The 16148-nt window shown below is 36.0% G+C and overlaps 1 protein-coding gene across 3 annotated transcripts in view; it reads left to right on the top strand.

Annotated features, from left to right (window-relative positions):
* UBP1 (upstream binding protein 1) overlaps positions 1-16148 on the top strand; it is a 42296-nt gene that overhangs the window by 16903 nt on the left and 9245 nt on the right. Inside the window, exons 3-11 of one of the 3 annotated variants that reach the window (XM_075493396.1) lie at positions 856-932; positions 3558-3663; positions 4284-4390; positions 6135-6287; positions 6441-6551; positions 7106-7213; positions 14094-14197; positions 15630-15684; positions 15870-15960. In XM_075493396.1, coding sequence (XP_075349511.1) covers positions 856-932; positions 3558-3663; positions 4284-4390; positions 6135-6287; positions 6441-6551; positions 7106-7213; positions 14094-14197; positions 15630-15684; positions 15870-15960 — 912 coding nt within the window. Of the gene's footprint in view, positions 1-855; positions 933-3557; positions 3664-4283; positions 4391-6134; positions 6288-6440; positions 6552-7105; positions 7214-14093; positions 14198-15629; positions 15685-15866; positions 15961-16148 lie in introns of all 3 variants that reach the window. The other 2 variants (XM_075493395.1, XM_075493397.1) reach the window with 2 other exon arrangements.

The raw sequence follows: 16148 nt of genomic DNA, 5'->3' as shown, positions 1-16148 counted from the left end.
AATAATTTACTTATTCACAGGGGTATGACAGCTAAACCTTTACCTTGTAGGGCAAGCCAATAAATGTCTTTTAAATGTAGTAAACCCTAGAGCGTAAAGGTAATTTGGAAGGTAATGTAGAAGGTAATGAATTTACTGCACTTGATCTTAGTGAATGTCTTAATCTATTTTGTCCTATATTTTAATAATCTATTTTGTCTTATATTTTAAAAATTCATTTTTGCAAATGAGTATGTGCTGCTCACCTTAGAAGAAAAAATCCCTGTAGTTCAAATAAATTACTTCTAGCTTCCTCTCTTTTGAAGCATAACAGTCAAATTCACTGGAAAGATAGGTTCACTCGTACCTGTTTGAAATGAGCAGTAACTAGCTCTTTTAAAGGCTTATTTCTGAAATCGTACAAAGGCAAACAGGTGCATGGGCAAAATTAAACATGAGAGAATAGTATGTATTTTATATGAAGAGTATAAAAACTCTTTGCAGGAGTTTGTTTCAGAAGACCAGTCTATGGTTCTCAGTATGTTGCCTTTCATCAGTTTCAAAAATAAAGAAATTCAGCTTTGAAGGTGAGTTTTTCTTCAGAAGAAAATAGAGAAACAAGTACTTACACTGTATGTAAAATGAAATACTTAACCTTTGAAAGTATCCATAGTTTTAAAGGGACCAAAAAGTTTCACTTTGTTGCACTAATTCCTGTGCTGTGAAGTAAACCTTGATATAAAAATCTCTTAAACAGAAGTTTCAGGTACCGGTATTCTTGTGTGCTGTGAACCAAAAGCTAATTCAGGTGCATTAAACACAAAATAGCTTTGTGCTCTGACTCTTCTACTGATACAAACTTCTTTCTCTTTAAAGGTCAGTCCTATGAAATACGGATGCTAGATAATCGGAAAGCTGGAGACATACCAGAGATCAATGGGAAACTGGTGAAGGTGAATTGAAGTTCTCTAGATAGTGTTACTAACAAACCTCTGCTGGTTGCATATGAATAGAGTAGTTCTTAACCTTTTATTGTACTCTGATTCACAGAGGGAGGTGGACCAGCTGATCTGACCAATAAAGAAAATAGACACAGTGGAACCTAATGCCTAGTTTGTTTTTTCAGGTTTACTACAAATTAAAAGAATATACATGCATGCATTTCCCCGTTTGTAACTTCCCCATTTCATGTAACTTTAGATGTCTAAAGGTGAGCTAATCACTTCATATACCCTTTATGAGATCTGCAGTCTGATCTGTTTTAAAATGAGATGAATCTCCACTAAATGTGCCCATGTCTTTCTGCTGAGTAAAAGGAAGCTGTGGTAACAGTGATTTCAGATTTAGGTATCTAAAGTTAGGTGAGAGAAATCCAATCTAGAGACTGTACATTTTATGGACTTTTTTTTTTCTGCTGTCACTAGGTCTTGTTCAGAATTAGTGTGGACCAGTGATACTTAAAAAAAAGAAAGTATGAATACCCAATGCATAGAGTACTTGCGTGTAATGAAGACCAAATTATTTTATGCAAAGTTTAAGATACCTAGTTGTCTGTAGATTTGTATCCAACATCTAAGCCATTTCATTGTCCATTTCAAGTGATTAGGAGATGTGGAAGGAAGCTAGAGGATCATTTAGAAAGAAGTGGAGGTATTATGAGCATGTTTCTTAATAGGTGTTATGGAAGACACATGGAGCCAACCTGTGGTTTTTGCAACAGTGGGGTGTTGGAGATACATCCATAGGAAAACAGATCTCTCTAATTTTGCTGCTTATTGAGCAGCTTGTTCCACAGCTGAGCTCCTTTTCCTAATTCAGATTTGTTTCATTGTGCTTTCATGTTAGCAGAAGGTACTGTGGATCTGAGGTATTGCATGAAGTGTAAGAATGAGGCAGACTGAAAAATGCCTAATTCATGGTACAAATTATTAAAAGACCTACTGAAGGGGAGGGGTTTGGATTTTTCTTATAAGCATCTAACGATTTTATCAAATTCTCTGAAAAATCTTACTCGGCTATTGGGAAAGAAGGGAAAAACTTCAATTAAAGTCACTTTGATAGTGGTACTGATAAGTACACCAGAACGGTGTGCCTGTGGGAGGCTTAGTCTTTCCCTGTCAACTTTGGGCTATAAAATTTGTGAACTTTGGCTGGCTTGTGTAGTCCTATGCCTTGTTCTTATTTTTCTGTGGGATGCTTGTTCAGACATAATTTCAGGAAGTGTTAAGCACAAGCATAAAATTGGGATTTGTGAGGTCCGTAATTAAATCTTTTACAACCTGGCATGTTGACTTGCTGTAATAAGCATGTTGACTATTTTGCCCCCTTAGGTGCTCTTTCCGTGTAGCTTTGGGGAATCTCTCTCCTGTAATTTTATAGGTTCGTATTTTGGTGATTAACCATTTGGTAGGTAAAAAAGGACAAAGCAGTGTAAAAGTTTAAAAAAGTAAACTTTATCATAGCAAGGCATTGTAATGCCGTAACAACAAATTTTCCATTTCGGGCACTTAAATATTGGAATCCCAGTACTTTGAACAAAGAAGGCATTTCATGTTGGTGAAGGTGGCTGGAGGCATTTCCAAGTTCCAAACTTGCCAGTTTCCAGTGAAAAAGGAGTGGCAAGTTTGTATGTGCGCGCGCACGCACGCACATGTGCTTTCTGTTACCTTTGAAATAAAACCAAGGAAATCCAAGGTATCTGGAGGGGGCACTTCATTTAAAAGTTCTTGGGGTTTTTTTTGAACACTTTTATCCACTGTTAATACAAGCAAGACTATAGACTAATGGGAAAAAATGAGACTTTTAAAAGTTTGTCTACATTTTGTTTATTCAGTAGCAATTCACGTATACAATTTTTTTCCCCTCTGTATAACAAATTGCTTTGTACGTGCATTCATGCAGCAGAATAGAAACTTTTCTTTAATATGTCTAAGAGCACAGTCGTAGTAGAACTGGTCACAAAAATAGGTATTGTTGGCTAATTGCTTCGAGCTAAATGAAGTTAATGATAGTATTTTTAGATTGATATTTCAGCTAGAACAGTTGGAATAGTTTGGAAGTTGTTTATACTTCTTACTAGTAATTAAAATCATAGATTTGTTGTAAATATGTTTATAAATACTAGGAAGGTATTTTTCTATTAATTTTATTTCTTAAAATTTTCTACAAAAATTCACAAAATTCCCAATGAAATAAATGGTCATACTATATTCACCGCTTTTCAGAATAAAGTCTTTTGTGTTTATTTTCTAAAATAATTTTGTTTTGCCTACACAGTGTTGACACTATGCTGTCTGTGTTGCTCACTGCATGTAATTCATAGTGACATTTAGAATATGTAATCAGATGTAATTCTCTTTTGCATTTTTAACCACATTTTCAAATATCTCCTGCTGCTCAGTTCTATTTCTGTGTTCTGGAATATTTTGGGATACTGATGGTTGCCAAATTTTTTGCTGTAAATACGTGTTTATCAGCACTGTGGCTATTTTGGAATGTTCTAGTGCTTTATCTTCAGGCTATTTCTAAACATATAGTAACTTTGTGGCTCATCAGATGCTTGTTTTCTTCTTTGTTAGAGTATTATAAGAGTTGTGTTCCATGACAGAAGGTTGCAATATACAGAACACCAGCAGCTAGAAGGTTGGAAGTGGAACCGCCCTGGGGACAGACTTCTCGACTTAGGTATAATTGTTTCTGTCTGTTGCTGCTGTATGAAATTCGATTTGCAAATTTAAATTGATCATGGGTCACATTCATGCTAGGGCTGGTGAAAAAACACAGACCAGTTTTCTGTGTGCTGCTTTGTCGTAGTGTGTATTTTGAATAGAAATGTTCTTACTACTTCCACAATCTTTTAAAACCTTTAAGTGCTACAGGAGTAAGATAGCAACTCTGCAACCTTATACATTTAGTAGTCTTTCTAATTTTGATTACTAAATGTTAACAGTAATTAGGAGAACACAGACAAAAGTAACTTTCTCTAGTAGATTGTGGAAATAACAGCAACATGGTTTCTTTATTTTGTGTAACTTAATAATTTTTGTTGCATAAGCTGGGGGGAGTAGGGGGGAGGAGGAGAGTAGGGGAGTCAAAAAACACCCCCAAACCCTGTGCACTTTGTATGTTCAGTCTACTAAGTTTCTTCAGATTAGTCCTGAGAAACTGCTTATGGTCAAGCCACCAAAACCCACCTTTTTTCACCCTACACGTGTTCGCTGATGGTAAAGTTATATTAAAATTTATTTCTAGTGTTTTCTTGGAATATGATTATTTTAAAATATATACCGCTTATTTTAATGTAGATATTCCAATGTCTGTTGGAGTCATTGATATCAAGACAAATCCAAGCCAGCTCAATGCAGTTGAATTTTTGTGGGATCCAACAAAATGTACATCTGCTTTTATTCAGGTTTGAAACTTTACTTGACTGAATGTTTGTGTTTGGTGCCTTCCAGGTCACAAACAGTAGTGTATTTGCACTACAAAGCGTCTTCGTTTCTTATTTGTGGGATAGACATTGAGTACCAGCTTTGTGAAAAACACAGGTTCATAGCAACTGTTAGTTCTATAAGGGTTCCTAGTTAGGTTTTTCAACTTGATTTGAGTTTATAAAAGCATCTTTTAAAAACAATTTAAATAAGTCTTTCAAAAAGCTCTTTGCAGAAAGCTGCCATGGTTAAAATATTTAGTTATACGAAGTATTAGAATTAATTTATATCCCTCTAAATAACTGTCACTACTATTTTTCTTTTAGTTGAGAGGCCCACTCTCCTAGAACTGAGCTTCAGCAGAGGCTTGGCTTGAGGATACAAAATGAAAATTAATGTGCTACGAAGAGAGTTTTAAATCAGACATTCAGAGATGTTTCTTACTATGTCAAATAGGCTTCCTAGTAGTAGGATTTTTATTATTTATGTATTTGATACTCAGGGCAATTGAACATTCTTTCTTTGGAAATTATTTAGATAGAATATTCAGTTTTGCATTGGAATTTTTAGCTTGCTTTTGTCTAAGATCTGTTTTTATTATGAAGAAAAGGTATAAAGTTTGAGGTAGCAATGTTTCTTACTGAGGCTGCCAAAATAGGTTAAATTCCACATCGTCAGTAAATTAACTGATCTGGTGTAACTGAAGACATTTTTTCTAGTAAGAATTACACAAGTACTAAAATGTAGTCTTCTTGAAGAAGTGTGAGATAAACTATTGAATATTTTTGTTTATGCACTTCCTTAGAAGAAGTGACAACAGACTGAGCGAAAATGGAACTGATTCTTATTATGCAAGTATAGTTCACTTATTCTAAAGGCTAGAGAACACAGCACAGTGGTAATGATTACACTTAAAGCTTCAATTTCTAATCTAGGGTTCTCTGTTGTTGATGGCCATAGGAAATAAAAAGATAGTATTGTAGTTGTTGAGAGTGCAAGGTATGCTATTGTCCATTGTGCTTGGCTCGCTTAAAATTCCATGAGGAAGCAAAAAAAAATTGGGAGCACTGTCCAGTGAGATTCATCATAACTCTTTCTGTTACACTCATTTTTCTCCTTAGATATCTTTTAGGCGTATTTCTAGCTTATGAACCCAGTCTTCAGGCTGATGCAGCACTTGAGAATTACATACTGATTAAAAAGTCTGCTGACTTTTATATGAAGTTGGGCATATTTGAAAATACCCTGATTTCACATGAGATTAAAAACTCTTCCAGTCAGTGACCTTCTGTAGCTTTGGTAATACTTATTACAAGTAACTCTGAAGTTTAGTCTAGCTATAATGCATTGGATAATAGTATCTGGAAGAAGTTTTTGCTATATTCATGATAGATATAGTTGTCATCCACATACGTTTTTCTTAAGATCCAGGAAGTTCTTATTTAATAAGAATCTATAATGACTTATGCTTTTTGGAGAGATTTTGATGACACATTTGCTCGTTTCCCCTCTTCCTTGTCAGCTCAAATGTAATGTTTTTGGCTTCATTTGCATGTGGGCATGAAAAGGAACGAAATGTTAGTTATGCAGCTTGGTCCTCAGATAGGCTGGGTAATTTGTTACTTGTCCTTAGAAAATGTATATGATGTTGGTAACACATAATAAAATTCATGTCTAGAATACTTCTGAGGGTCCTTTTTGTTTGGTGGTTGGTTTTTTTTTCAGGTACATTGTATCAGCACTGAATTTACCCCTCGTAAACATGGAGGAGAGAAAGGAGTTCCTTTTAGGATTCAGGTTGACACTTTTAAACAGACTGAAAGTGGAGAATATACAGATCATCTGCATTCAGCCAGTTGTCAAATCAAAGTTTTTAAGGTAACGGTAGAAAACAGATCCTTAGTAAGTGTCTCAGAAGCTCTCATAAAGATGGGGGACATCTTTATATTACTGCTTGACTTCTGAGATCAGATTTCAATTATAAAACTGTTTTCCACCTGCTTTCTTGTTCATGTAACTGTTCATTTTTAGCCAAAAGGAGCAGACAGGAAACAGAAAACAGACAGAGAAAAGATGGAAAAGCGAACTGCACATGAAAAAGAAAAGTATCAGCCTTCATATGACACCACAGTTCTTACAGAGGTAACAAAATAGAATTGCATCTGCTTACTGAGGAGGAAATACATAGTTACAGCATATAACTTAGTGGCAGTCTTGGAAGGGTTGGGAAGAATTAGTTCTACACAAATACAAGCTTTTTATTTGACAAACTTGTTCAGTGAACAGCAACATTACATTTTAAGATTTTGTTTAGTAAACTTTCATTTAGATAGTTGATAGATGCTTGTATTAAAACACACTAAGATTGAACACTATTTGACTGAGTGTACTGAACCCTAGAGCAAGTCTTTTGGTACAGATCTAAAAACCTTGCAGCTGAAAAACAAAACAAAAACAAAAAAGAGGGGGGAATCTAGAATTTAATTATCTGCCAAATTTGAGCTTGCAAGTGTATTTTTTGGAGATTACTGAATTTAAGGCCAGAGCCTCAGCAGGTTTTTGCATTTTCTTTTTATTTAAACATCAGTGAGTTCTGTGTAGTTTTCTAAAGATTTCAGAAGTTTTTAAAAGGCTTTTAGATCTTTCCTCACTGTATAATGAAAAAAAATTGATCCAAATCTTTGGTGTTTGTCCAGATGAGGCTTGAGCCTATAATTGAAGATGCAGTTGAACATGAGCAGAAAAAGTCCAGCAAGCGGACTTTGCCAGCAGACTACGGTGATTCTCTGGCAAAGCGAGGCAGTGTAAGGGACTTCTGCTTACCTTTTCATTGTGCAAGATACCTTGTGCAGTGTTAGATATAGGAGAAACTTCCATTATATAAAGTAAAATATTTTGATTGCTGTGTCTTAATTTTATTCACTTTTATGTATACCAATTACTCCATGTTTGTTTTTAGCAAAGGAATCCTTCCTAAATCTAACACTTAAACTGTTGCAGAGGGACTGTGTAACTTTTAAAAGTCAAGAGCTTTCCGTTTATGCGACTTGAAATGAAATAGCTTTTTTCTTTCCTGTGTGTGTAATTAGTGGAAGTAAGAACAGTGAAATTTAGTGTTTTGTTCTGTATTTGTGCTTACATTCAATATAAGTTCCCATGTACATCGGTATTTTTAAAGCGCCAAGTAGTGTTGCAGACGGTTGATTGTTAGTTACTGATTTTTCCTTTAGCCATCTACATATTGTGCTCCAAGCAGGTTTAATGCAGTTCAGAAGAGTCAGCACATCTTCATGACGTGTACATTAACCCTGTATGTGCCCCCCAAAATGAATCTAACATATATCCTGCGCACTCTTCCTGTCAAGGGTTAGCATTTTAGATTTCTTAAATGCTGTTTTCTAAGGTGACTGTCATTGAGACCTTACATTTTTCAGACGAGAAACAACCCTGCATCTTCCATTTGGCAAGTTTAAATGTCAATTAATAACGTGACTGTGGAAGACAGTTATTTGACTGTCCTTTGAACAAGCATATTGTGCGGACAGCTCTTTCCCAGCAGCGCTTAGGCAATGGCTGTCTGACTCTCGTCCTTCAGACATTATTTAGTTTGTATTTATGATCTGTGAAAGTGATGTATAAGGTTTAGGTTCTAAAATACTTCAGTATATGCCTCTTGTTGTTTATAAACCATATAACTGGGCGGGAAGGAACAAGTGATAATAAGTCAGATGGGTTCTTTGAGGATTTTTTTTGCCCCCTGAAGCGATTGTAAGCACTGAGCTGTGTAAATTTACCTTCTACTGTTCTTGGTTGTTGTTTTTTTTTCTTTAAGATGCACCTTTAGCATTGTTTGGCAATGCAGACATTGTTTTATTTGTTCCAGATGGTCCTGGGGAGGGGAGGTATAGACAGGAAAAAACAGGATTTTATCACTTTCACTTATAAAGCATGTCTGAAGCATCTTTTGAAGCTAGTCCTCGGAGGGATTTCTACTCTCCCCCCCCCCCCCCCCTGCTCTCTTCTCTTTCTGTTGTTTTAAGTACTTCATTGAATGATTAGTGCTTATAGGAAGAATAATAGAAAAAGGTATTTTTAAAGTATATGACAAAATCCCTTGTCCAGAGTAGGACAAACTAGCCAAATGATACCTGAAAGTTGTCTAACTTGTTCTTAACTTAACAATCTCTTGGAATGCTAAGCTTCTATGAATGGGAGCATTACCTTAATTGTAGTGAAGAAAAATTGAGGTACGACAGGTAGAACTGGACTCGTAATGCGTTTCCCAAAGGACACAAAGAAGAGAGAGAGAGAGTGTGTGTGTGTGTGTGTTTATTTCTTCACTTCTTGCTTGGGGTGAAGGGTGACCCACAGACTATTTTGGAATAACAGCTATGTCCAGCTTTCCAGTTTTCTTAATTGTGCACCTGACTATCCTGTTCTGCATTTGCCTTTAATATAATTCTATCTTGAGATCATTTGGTCAGTTTGTTGAGACCATTTTGAATTTTATTCCTGTAGGATGAAATGCTGTCAGCCTTGCTAACTTGGTATGATCTGCAGATTTAACACGTAACCTGTTCCGTCATGACAATGATTTTTATAAATAGCAAAATTATTAGAAATCACCGAGCCCGTAAAAAATACCAGGAAACACTATTTTTGCTGTATTTATAGTGAAACCTTGGTAATCACTGTACACTCATTAAGTACTGTTTTTAACTATATAAGCTGAGTGTACAACTTGTTTGCTTGATCTAGAAAGGGAATGTCTGATCTACAGCTTGAAGGCCACCTCATCAGCCTTTTTCTCTTGTCACCAGACAGGCTTATTCTTGTGGGCCTTGTAAATAGGGACAGGGGATGATGCATGTTTCTACTTAGAGCAATTCTGTCCTTGCAAATCTGTTTTCCCAAATGTAGCCATCAGAAGGTTTGGCCGTTATCAGACTTAGTTCATATGTGCAAATCAAATGTACCGTATGTGCAGTACAGCTGTCATAGAGGGGCTTAGATACAAAAACTAAAGACCTACTTTTAAGTATGAGAATTGACACTGGTTTGCATATTATGTCTTCTATATATGATGGATCTTGTACTTCATGTGTCCTAGGAACTGTGGCTCCATTACAGAAGGAAAACAGGATTGTTTGGAGTGTATTTTTCTTGATGAAGTTGAGAGTGTTGGCTGTTACTTAGCCAATGCTGCTTCCTAGGTGCCCAGAAATAGTTTTTCGTTATCTTTCCTTGAATTCCAGAAATTTAGGTTGATTCAATCTATAGTTCTCTTCCTTTTTAAAGCTGAGTATTATCTTCCTCCTACACCTAACCTATTATATAGGCTATCTTTTTTGTTCTTTGCTTTTTGCATCTCGTTTTGTATGTTGGCTTTTTTATTTTGCCCCTCCAAGATTCTGCTGTTCTATTTGCTGGATATTTCTAATGTTGGTTCTTTTTTTTTCCTGTATGATTTCTTCCAGCTCAGGCACGATCTGATTTGGACAGATTGATTTCTTACTGTGCTTCCTTCAGGAACATTGAATCTAATATCTTTTCTTTCCAATTTAATTTGTATGGGATTCTAACACAATACAAAGAGTTTGGTGAAGCTTCCTTTCTGAGGGGTCATTCTGCTCTGCTCTTCTCCTATCCTTTCCTAAGAACCAGAGATGTTTTTCTAATTACTGTCACCCATCTTTTCATTTATTTTCATTAGAATGCCATCTAGATATAGTTTTCCATTACTCCTTTTTATTCATCTGATGTTTCAAAATTTGGTGCATTCACTGCAATTTCTGCAGTATTTATCTCAGTATTTTCCAAACAGACAGATGCGTAGTTAAACTACTTGTTAAGACTCTCTCTCGTGCTATGGACTGTTGACTTTTTCTGTAGAGATAAAAGGCTACAAACTTAACAGTGCCTTCTGGACCTCAGAGTGGAAGTTTATGTATAGGTGACCTTCATCCAGGGGCCATTTTGTGAAGGTGGCACTTTGGTTTTTTTTCTCTCTTCCAAATATATAGAAGCTAGAGCTTATCTAAGGAAGAAGAGAAAAAACCCACTAGATTCTTTCCCCTGCTTTGAATTTGAAAAAGCAGGCAAGTTTGTATTGTGATAATTGGGTCTTTGCACTTTCTTCTGTCTGCAGTATCTTGGTTGATTTTTATATTAGTATATATTATATTATATGTCACAAGCTAGATTATATAAAGCTACAATTTGATTAAACTTGGTCAAATGGTCATTTTTTTGCAGATAGAGCTGATTATAGGGTATATGGAAGTTAGAAGACTTCCAGGTATAGACATTGAAATAAATTGGAACATAGAGTTTTGGGCGTGAAGGATTGGTGCAGAAGTTAAATATTTTCTGTAAGTGACTTAAATTTAGAATATAAAACCTTCTAGAGGCTATGAGAGTCAGAAAGCGGAGCTGGAGCAAAACTAATTTAGTAACATAAGCATGTAGTATTTCTTCAATTTGTTTCTCCTTACATCTATCAATACTTCCTATAGCAGTATCAGCAGCATACAGGTTATGTAATGTGGATGACTTCACATTTTGGGAGTAACTTCTTTACTTCTGCATTCAGAATAATTAAATCTATATGAGCAGAAGTTTTTTGCTTTTGCCAACAACAGCTGTGGTTGGTTGGGGTGAGGACCCTGTATTTTATAGGTTCATTGAAAAAGCTCTGTCCCATGTATAATGAAATTGCTGCCCTGTTCTCTAAAGATGATGCTATGTGCCCAAGTATAATAAGCCTAATTTGGAAAACAAACATTTTGTTTTCATGTTGATTTGGTATTTGAATATAGTATGGAGTTCTTTGCCAAAGTTCAGTTTTACTCTCTTATAAAGCATGAATTTGGGCAGATTCAGGTAGATTGGAAGTAGGAAGGGAAATGACACTAAACAGTGGCTTAGGATAACTTGAGATTTTGCAATTCTTCAGAAGTTAGGAATGTTCTGAGTTTAAGTGCTAAATATCCTGAGTCTGAAAAGTCATACTTGGAAAGATTTCCTATCTTCCTTTTTAACTCAGTAAAACCATTGGTCAACACTTTATAACTTCATTCATGTCCTATACAGAAGGATGTTAAAGATCTGAAACCAAAATAGTTTTCTCCTTCTCAAGAATTAATCAGTGTTTGGAAATTTCTAGAGTACAGTTGTATCAGTGTACTAGTAATGGAGGACAGTTAGTCTTGAGACCTCACAAACAACTTTGAAAATTCATCAGTATATATTCATCGTTCATTGCAGGTAAAGATATAATGCCAATCTTTTTTCTGTTTTCTGATGGCTTTTTACAGAGTTGGATGCATCCTTGTGACAGAGTGGTATCTTTCTTTTAAGTTTATGTCTAGTGGCCAGGGACTTCTGTATTAGTATCATTAGCTTGCTGAATGTCCTTTGGTTAACTCAGTTGTGGGCTTAAAAATATAAGAAATATCCTGATTGATCAGACCATGAGTCTGTAAAGTCGTCCCGTCCGTCCCCCCCCCCCCCCCCCTTTCGCCCTGGACTTTCTTGTTCCTTGAACCTTTCAGAACTAAGTATCTCAGTGCTCAAATACTAATTTTTCCCTACACAACCTGCAAGACAGAAGAAAGGAGAACTGAGCCAAAGGGCATGTTGCAGTAGTATTATAATTACTACTCCTCCTCCTCTTTGGTTTGGTTTGGGTTGGGTTTTTTTGGTGGTTTTTTTGTTAACCAACTGATTCAGTCTCAGTGGATAGTTAGTGACGTTTTTGCTGGAAGAGGGGACAAGGTCAGAAAGTGTGTTTATTGGAGAAGAAAGGCTACTTGCTTTGGGTTGAGATTTTCTTTTTCTAAATATTTCAAATATTTGCAGCACATGCCTTGGGAATGGCTCAAAAGCTGATCCCTGACACCAGTGCATTCTTCCCTGCCCCTGAATTTAAATACACGTTGAACAGAATCTTTTAATGGAATATTGGCTAAGGATGTACAGCTTGCATCTGTGTGTCCAGATAAACATCTTGCATTAACATTTAGGGAGAGAATGTCAGAAAATTAAAGAAAATTAATTGCACTCACAAAATATTTCAGAAGAACAAAGCTAACATTATTATGTGGAGCTTTTTTTTTTTTTTTTAAATTATGTCTTTGGACCACATAATTAGGGAATTAAGGCCTATTTTAACTACCTGTTGTAATATAACGTCTTTGAGATTAACATTAAAATGAGCTTGAGAAGAGAGATGAGATGGGAACAACAACAAAACAACAGATGGGAATGTACAGAATAGGAGGAAGAGTGGGTAACAGTAGAAGGTCATAGAAGAGCATGCTTTGTGTGAATGGCACTGTTTGTAGTCTAAAGGGTGGCTTTGACTATGTAATCAACTATGTAATGTACACAGCGGCTAGCAAAAACACTGATTAGAATCAGATCTCGGATAGATGAAGAATTTCCTAATTTTTAAGCTACTGGTATGCAAGATTAATTTTTTTAAATTGTATGCGCCATGCTGGGGAACTTGCAGTCTTACTCTGCCGAGTGGAGACTGGAGTCCAGCACAGAAATGTTGTTAACTGTTTTACAGAAGATTGCAGTTGGTATTGCGCTCGTTTACTGTTTCCCCCAGATAGTGAAAGGGTCTTTCAACACAAAATTGTTGAAACATGTTTCCATTAATACTAGGTCATACTTGTTCCCCACCCCCCCCTGCAAGGCTATGATATAACTCTGGAAATTTCCTTACAGGGTATTTAGCTGGTGCATGATAAGTATATCAGAAATCTTTGTTGTTTTAACAGGCATGGTCTTAGTTTACTTGATCTTGGGCAATTTGCTTGTTTTAATCCTGTCCGTTTGTCTTTGAACATACCAAAATATGTTTGTTTGTTTTTTTTATTTTTCTATAAAATATTGAATTTGCAATGGTATTGGAAACACTAAAAGCTAGTCTCATTTTGAAGGGCTTTTATCATGGTGGTTTAAAAAATATCCAAAAAAGACTGACTAAATTGGACAGCTGGCTCATCACGTACTTAAATTTGTGTATAAAAATTCCAGTTTACCAAGCAGTTTAGAGAAAGCAGTACATGTAAGCATCATTTTAGTCCTACAGTAGATTAATAAAAATTTCAATTCACAAAATTTCTACTGAAAATTCCATTTGTATTTAATTGCTGTCAGGGCAGATACCACAAGGTGAAATGTAGTTTCATAGTTTTAAATTTATAAGTTTACGCATAAATTAAATTTATCCACAAAGTGAAATGTAGCTTCATAGTTTTACTTACTATTGCTGAACACCAATTGTCAAGTCATGATACCTGCAGTTTAAACAGCCCCTTCATCCCTTGTAGGATGAAAGAAGTTTTTTTAGCAGATGGCTTAGAGTTGGTTGGTTGGTTTGTTTTAAACTGAGTAATCTGTACAGGTCTTCTGTCAGTTCCACCACTAATACCTTCACTTTGTTAACAGAAGACAGTATAAATAGGAGTCTTCTTGAAAGAACAAGATAAAAGAAAACTGATTTTTACCTGGAGTATCTGCATGTAATGTGTGGGATGGAGGGAATCTTTATTTGGAATTACAAATCAAAATTCTCTGTGAAAAAAACCCTGTCTTTAAATGAAAGAACTGTGCATCAGAGTAAAAAATGTATTGTCAAGAGAAACTTAAGTTTTAATTCTTTATCTTCAGTGCTCACCATGGCCTGATACTCCTACAACATTTGTAAACAACAGTCCTACTCCTGCTCCAGCTTTTACCTCTGCTCAGCATAATACCTACAGTGTCCCAGACAGGTAGGTTTCTTTTCTGTATCCTAATTAAAGATAACATTTTAAAATCAGGCTTATTCAAAAGCATTTTCTGAGTAAATCTAGGAGCTTGCAACTGTTTTCTGGTTCCACTGGGAAATGAGAGATTGTTTTGACGTATGTATTTATTTTAGAGTTTGACACTTGCATCATGTGATTCAGTTATAACGTAATGACTTCTGCTTCAACATTTTTCTTTCTCACTATACATTGCTGGAAACTTTTCTTCTTGTCCTTTGCCATGTAGTGAATACTTTGCCTTTTAACTACTCTAATTTAGTCCTTGTCTATGGAAACTATTTAGCTTTTTTCAGTAAGAACAGTCTTTGTTCCCCTCATACACAGTTAATATAATTTGCAAGAAAAAAACCCAGCAATAATCTTTACAAGCTTTCCAACAGAAATTGTATTGGTAAAAACATTTTGTATTGAGGCACTAATTAAACTCTGGTAATTAAACTTGAGTGATCAAGGAATGATTTACAGTGCTATTGTCTGTTTTATCTGCCTTGTATTTTACTGTTGTGGTTTAACCCCAGCTGGCAACTAAGCACCACACAGCCACTCGCTCACTCCCCCCCCGGTGGGATGGGGGAGAGAATCAGAAGGGTAAAAGTGAGAAAACTCGTGGGTTGAGATAAAGACAGTTTAATAGGTAAAGCAAAAGCCAGGCGCACAAGCAAGGCAAAACAAAACAAGGAATTCATTCTCTACTTCCCATGGGCAGGCAGGTGTTCAGCCATCTCCAGGAAAGCAGGGCTCCATCACGCGTAACGGTTACTTGGGAAGACAAACGCCATCGCTCTGAACGTCCCCCCCTTCCTTCTTCCCCCAGCTTTATATGCTGAGCATGACGTCATATGGTGTGGAATAGCCCTTTGGCCAGTTTGGGTCAGCTGTCCCGGCTGTGTCCCCTCCCAGCTTCTTGTGCACCTGGCAGAGAATGGGAAGCTGAAAAGTCCTTGATTTAGTATAAGCACTACTTAGCAACAACTAAAACCTCCCTGTGTTATCAACACTGTTTTCAGCACAAATCCAAAATATAGCCCCATACTAGCTACTATACAGAAAATTAACTCTATCCCAGCCAAACCAGCACATTTACTACCTCTTCCTCAGTCACCCTTTAAGACAGATAAGTGGCCATATAACCTTCTGTGAGGGTTGGTACAGCTGCTTCTCCAGTTGATAAAGAATACACAGAATAGGAACCAGATGGCTTGCATATTGAAGTGTGATGATCTTTCTCTTGAGTTTAACTTGTGTCACTCTGGGCAGCATTTAATTTGTCTTTCAATGGTGATATTTATTTTTTCGGGAATTTCAAGTTATTTTTCAGCAATGCTTAAATATTTTGCTTAATAAAATTCTAGTAATTCTTTTTTTTTTCCTCTGCCCGCCCCCTCCCCCTCTGTAGCAATTCTTCCTCCCCAAATCATCAAGGAGATGGAACCTCTCAAGGGTCTGGAGATGTGAGTGTTTGCTTTCTGGTATTGATCATGGCTATGTTTGTATATTTGTGTCAGAACATATGATTTATATGTACCTTGATTTTAATAGGTACTGAGGAAGTATTTAACTGAGGGAGGTTTTTTAATGATTTTGTGGGTTTTTTTAATATCCAAATTATCATATCCAATCTTGTTTCTTACAGCAGCTTCATCCTTCAGCCACAATCCAGGAAACTCAGCAATGGTTGCTCAAGCATAGGTTCTCTACATATACAAGGCTTTTTTCAAATTTCTCAGGTATCTATAGTTTACTTTTTTATTTATAGTCTTTCTTTGTGTTAGTGAGCAAGTTTTGTGTGGGAAAATAATTCTCTAAAAACAAAATGGCATCAATATTTATTGTAATTTACTCATTTGCTTATTAAATGTTCAATCTGCATTGAAAGGCATGTTTTTTTCTAGTTGCGTTTTGAACAGAATCACCC

The sequence above is a fragment of the Mycteria americana genome, chromosome 2 (assembly GCF_035582795.1).
Source record: "Mycteria americana isolate JAX WOST 10 ecotype Jacksonville Zoo and Gardens chromosome 2, USCA_MyAme_1.0, whole genome shotgun sequence".
Taxonomy (NCBI): Eukaryota; Metazoa; Chordata; class Aves; order Ciconiiformes; family Ciconiidae; genus Mycteria; species Mycteria americana.
This window is presented reverse-complemented; position numbering and strand designations above follow the sequence as displayed.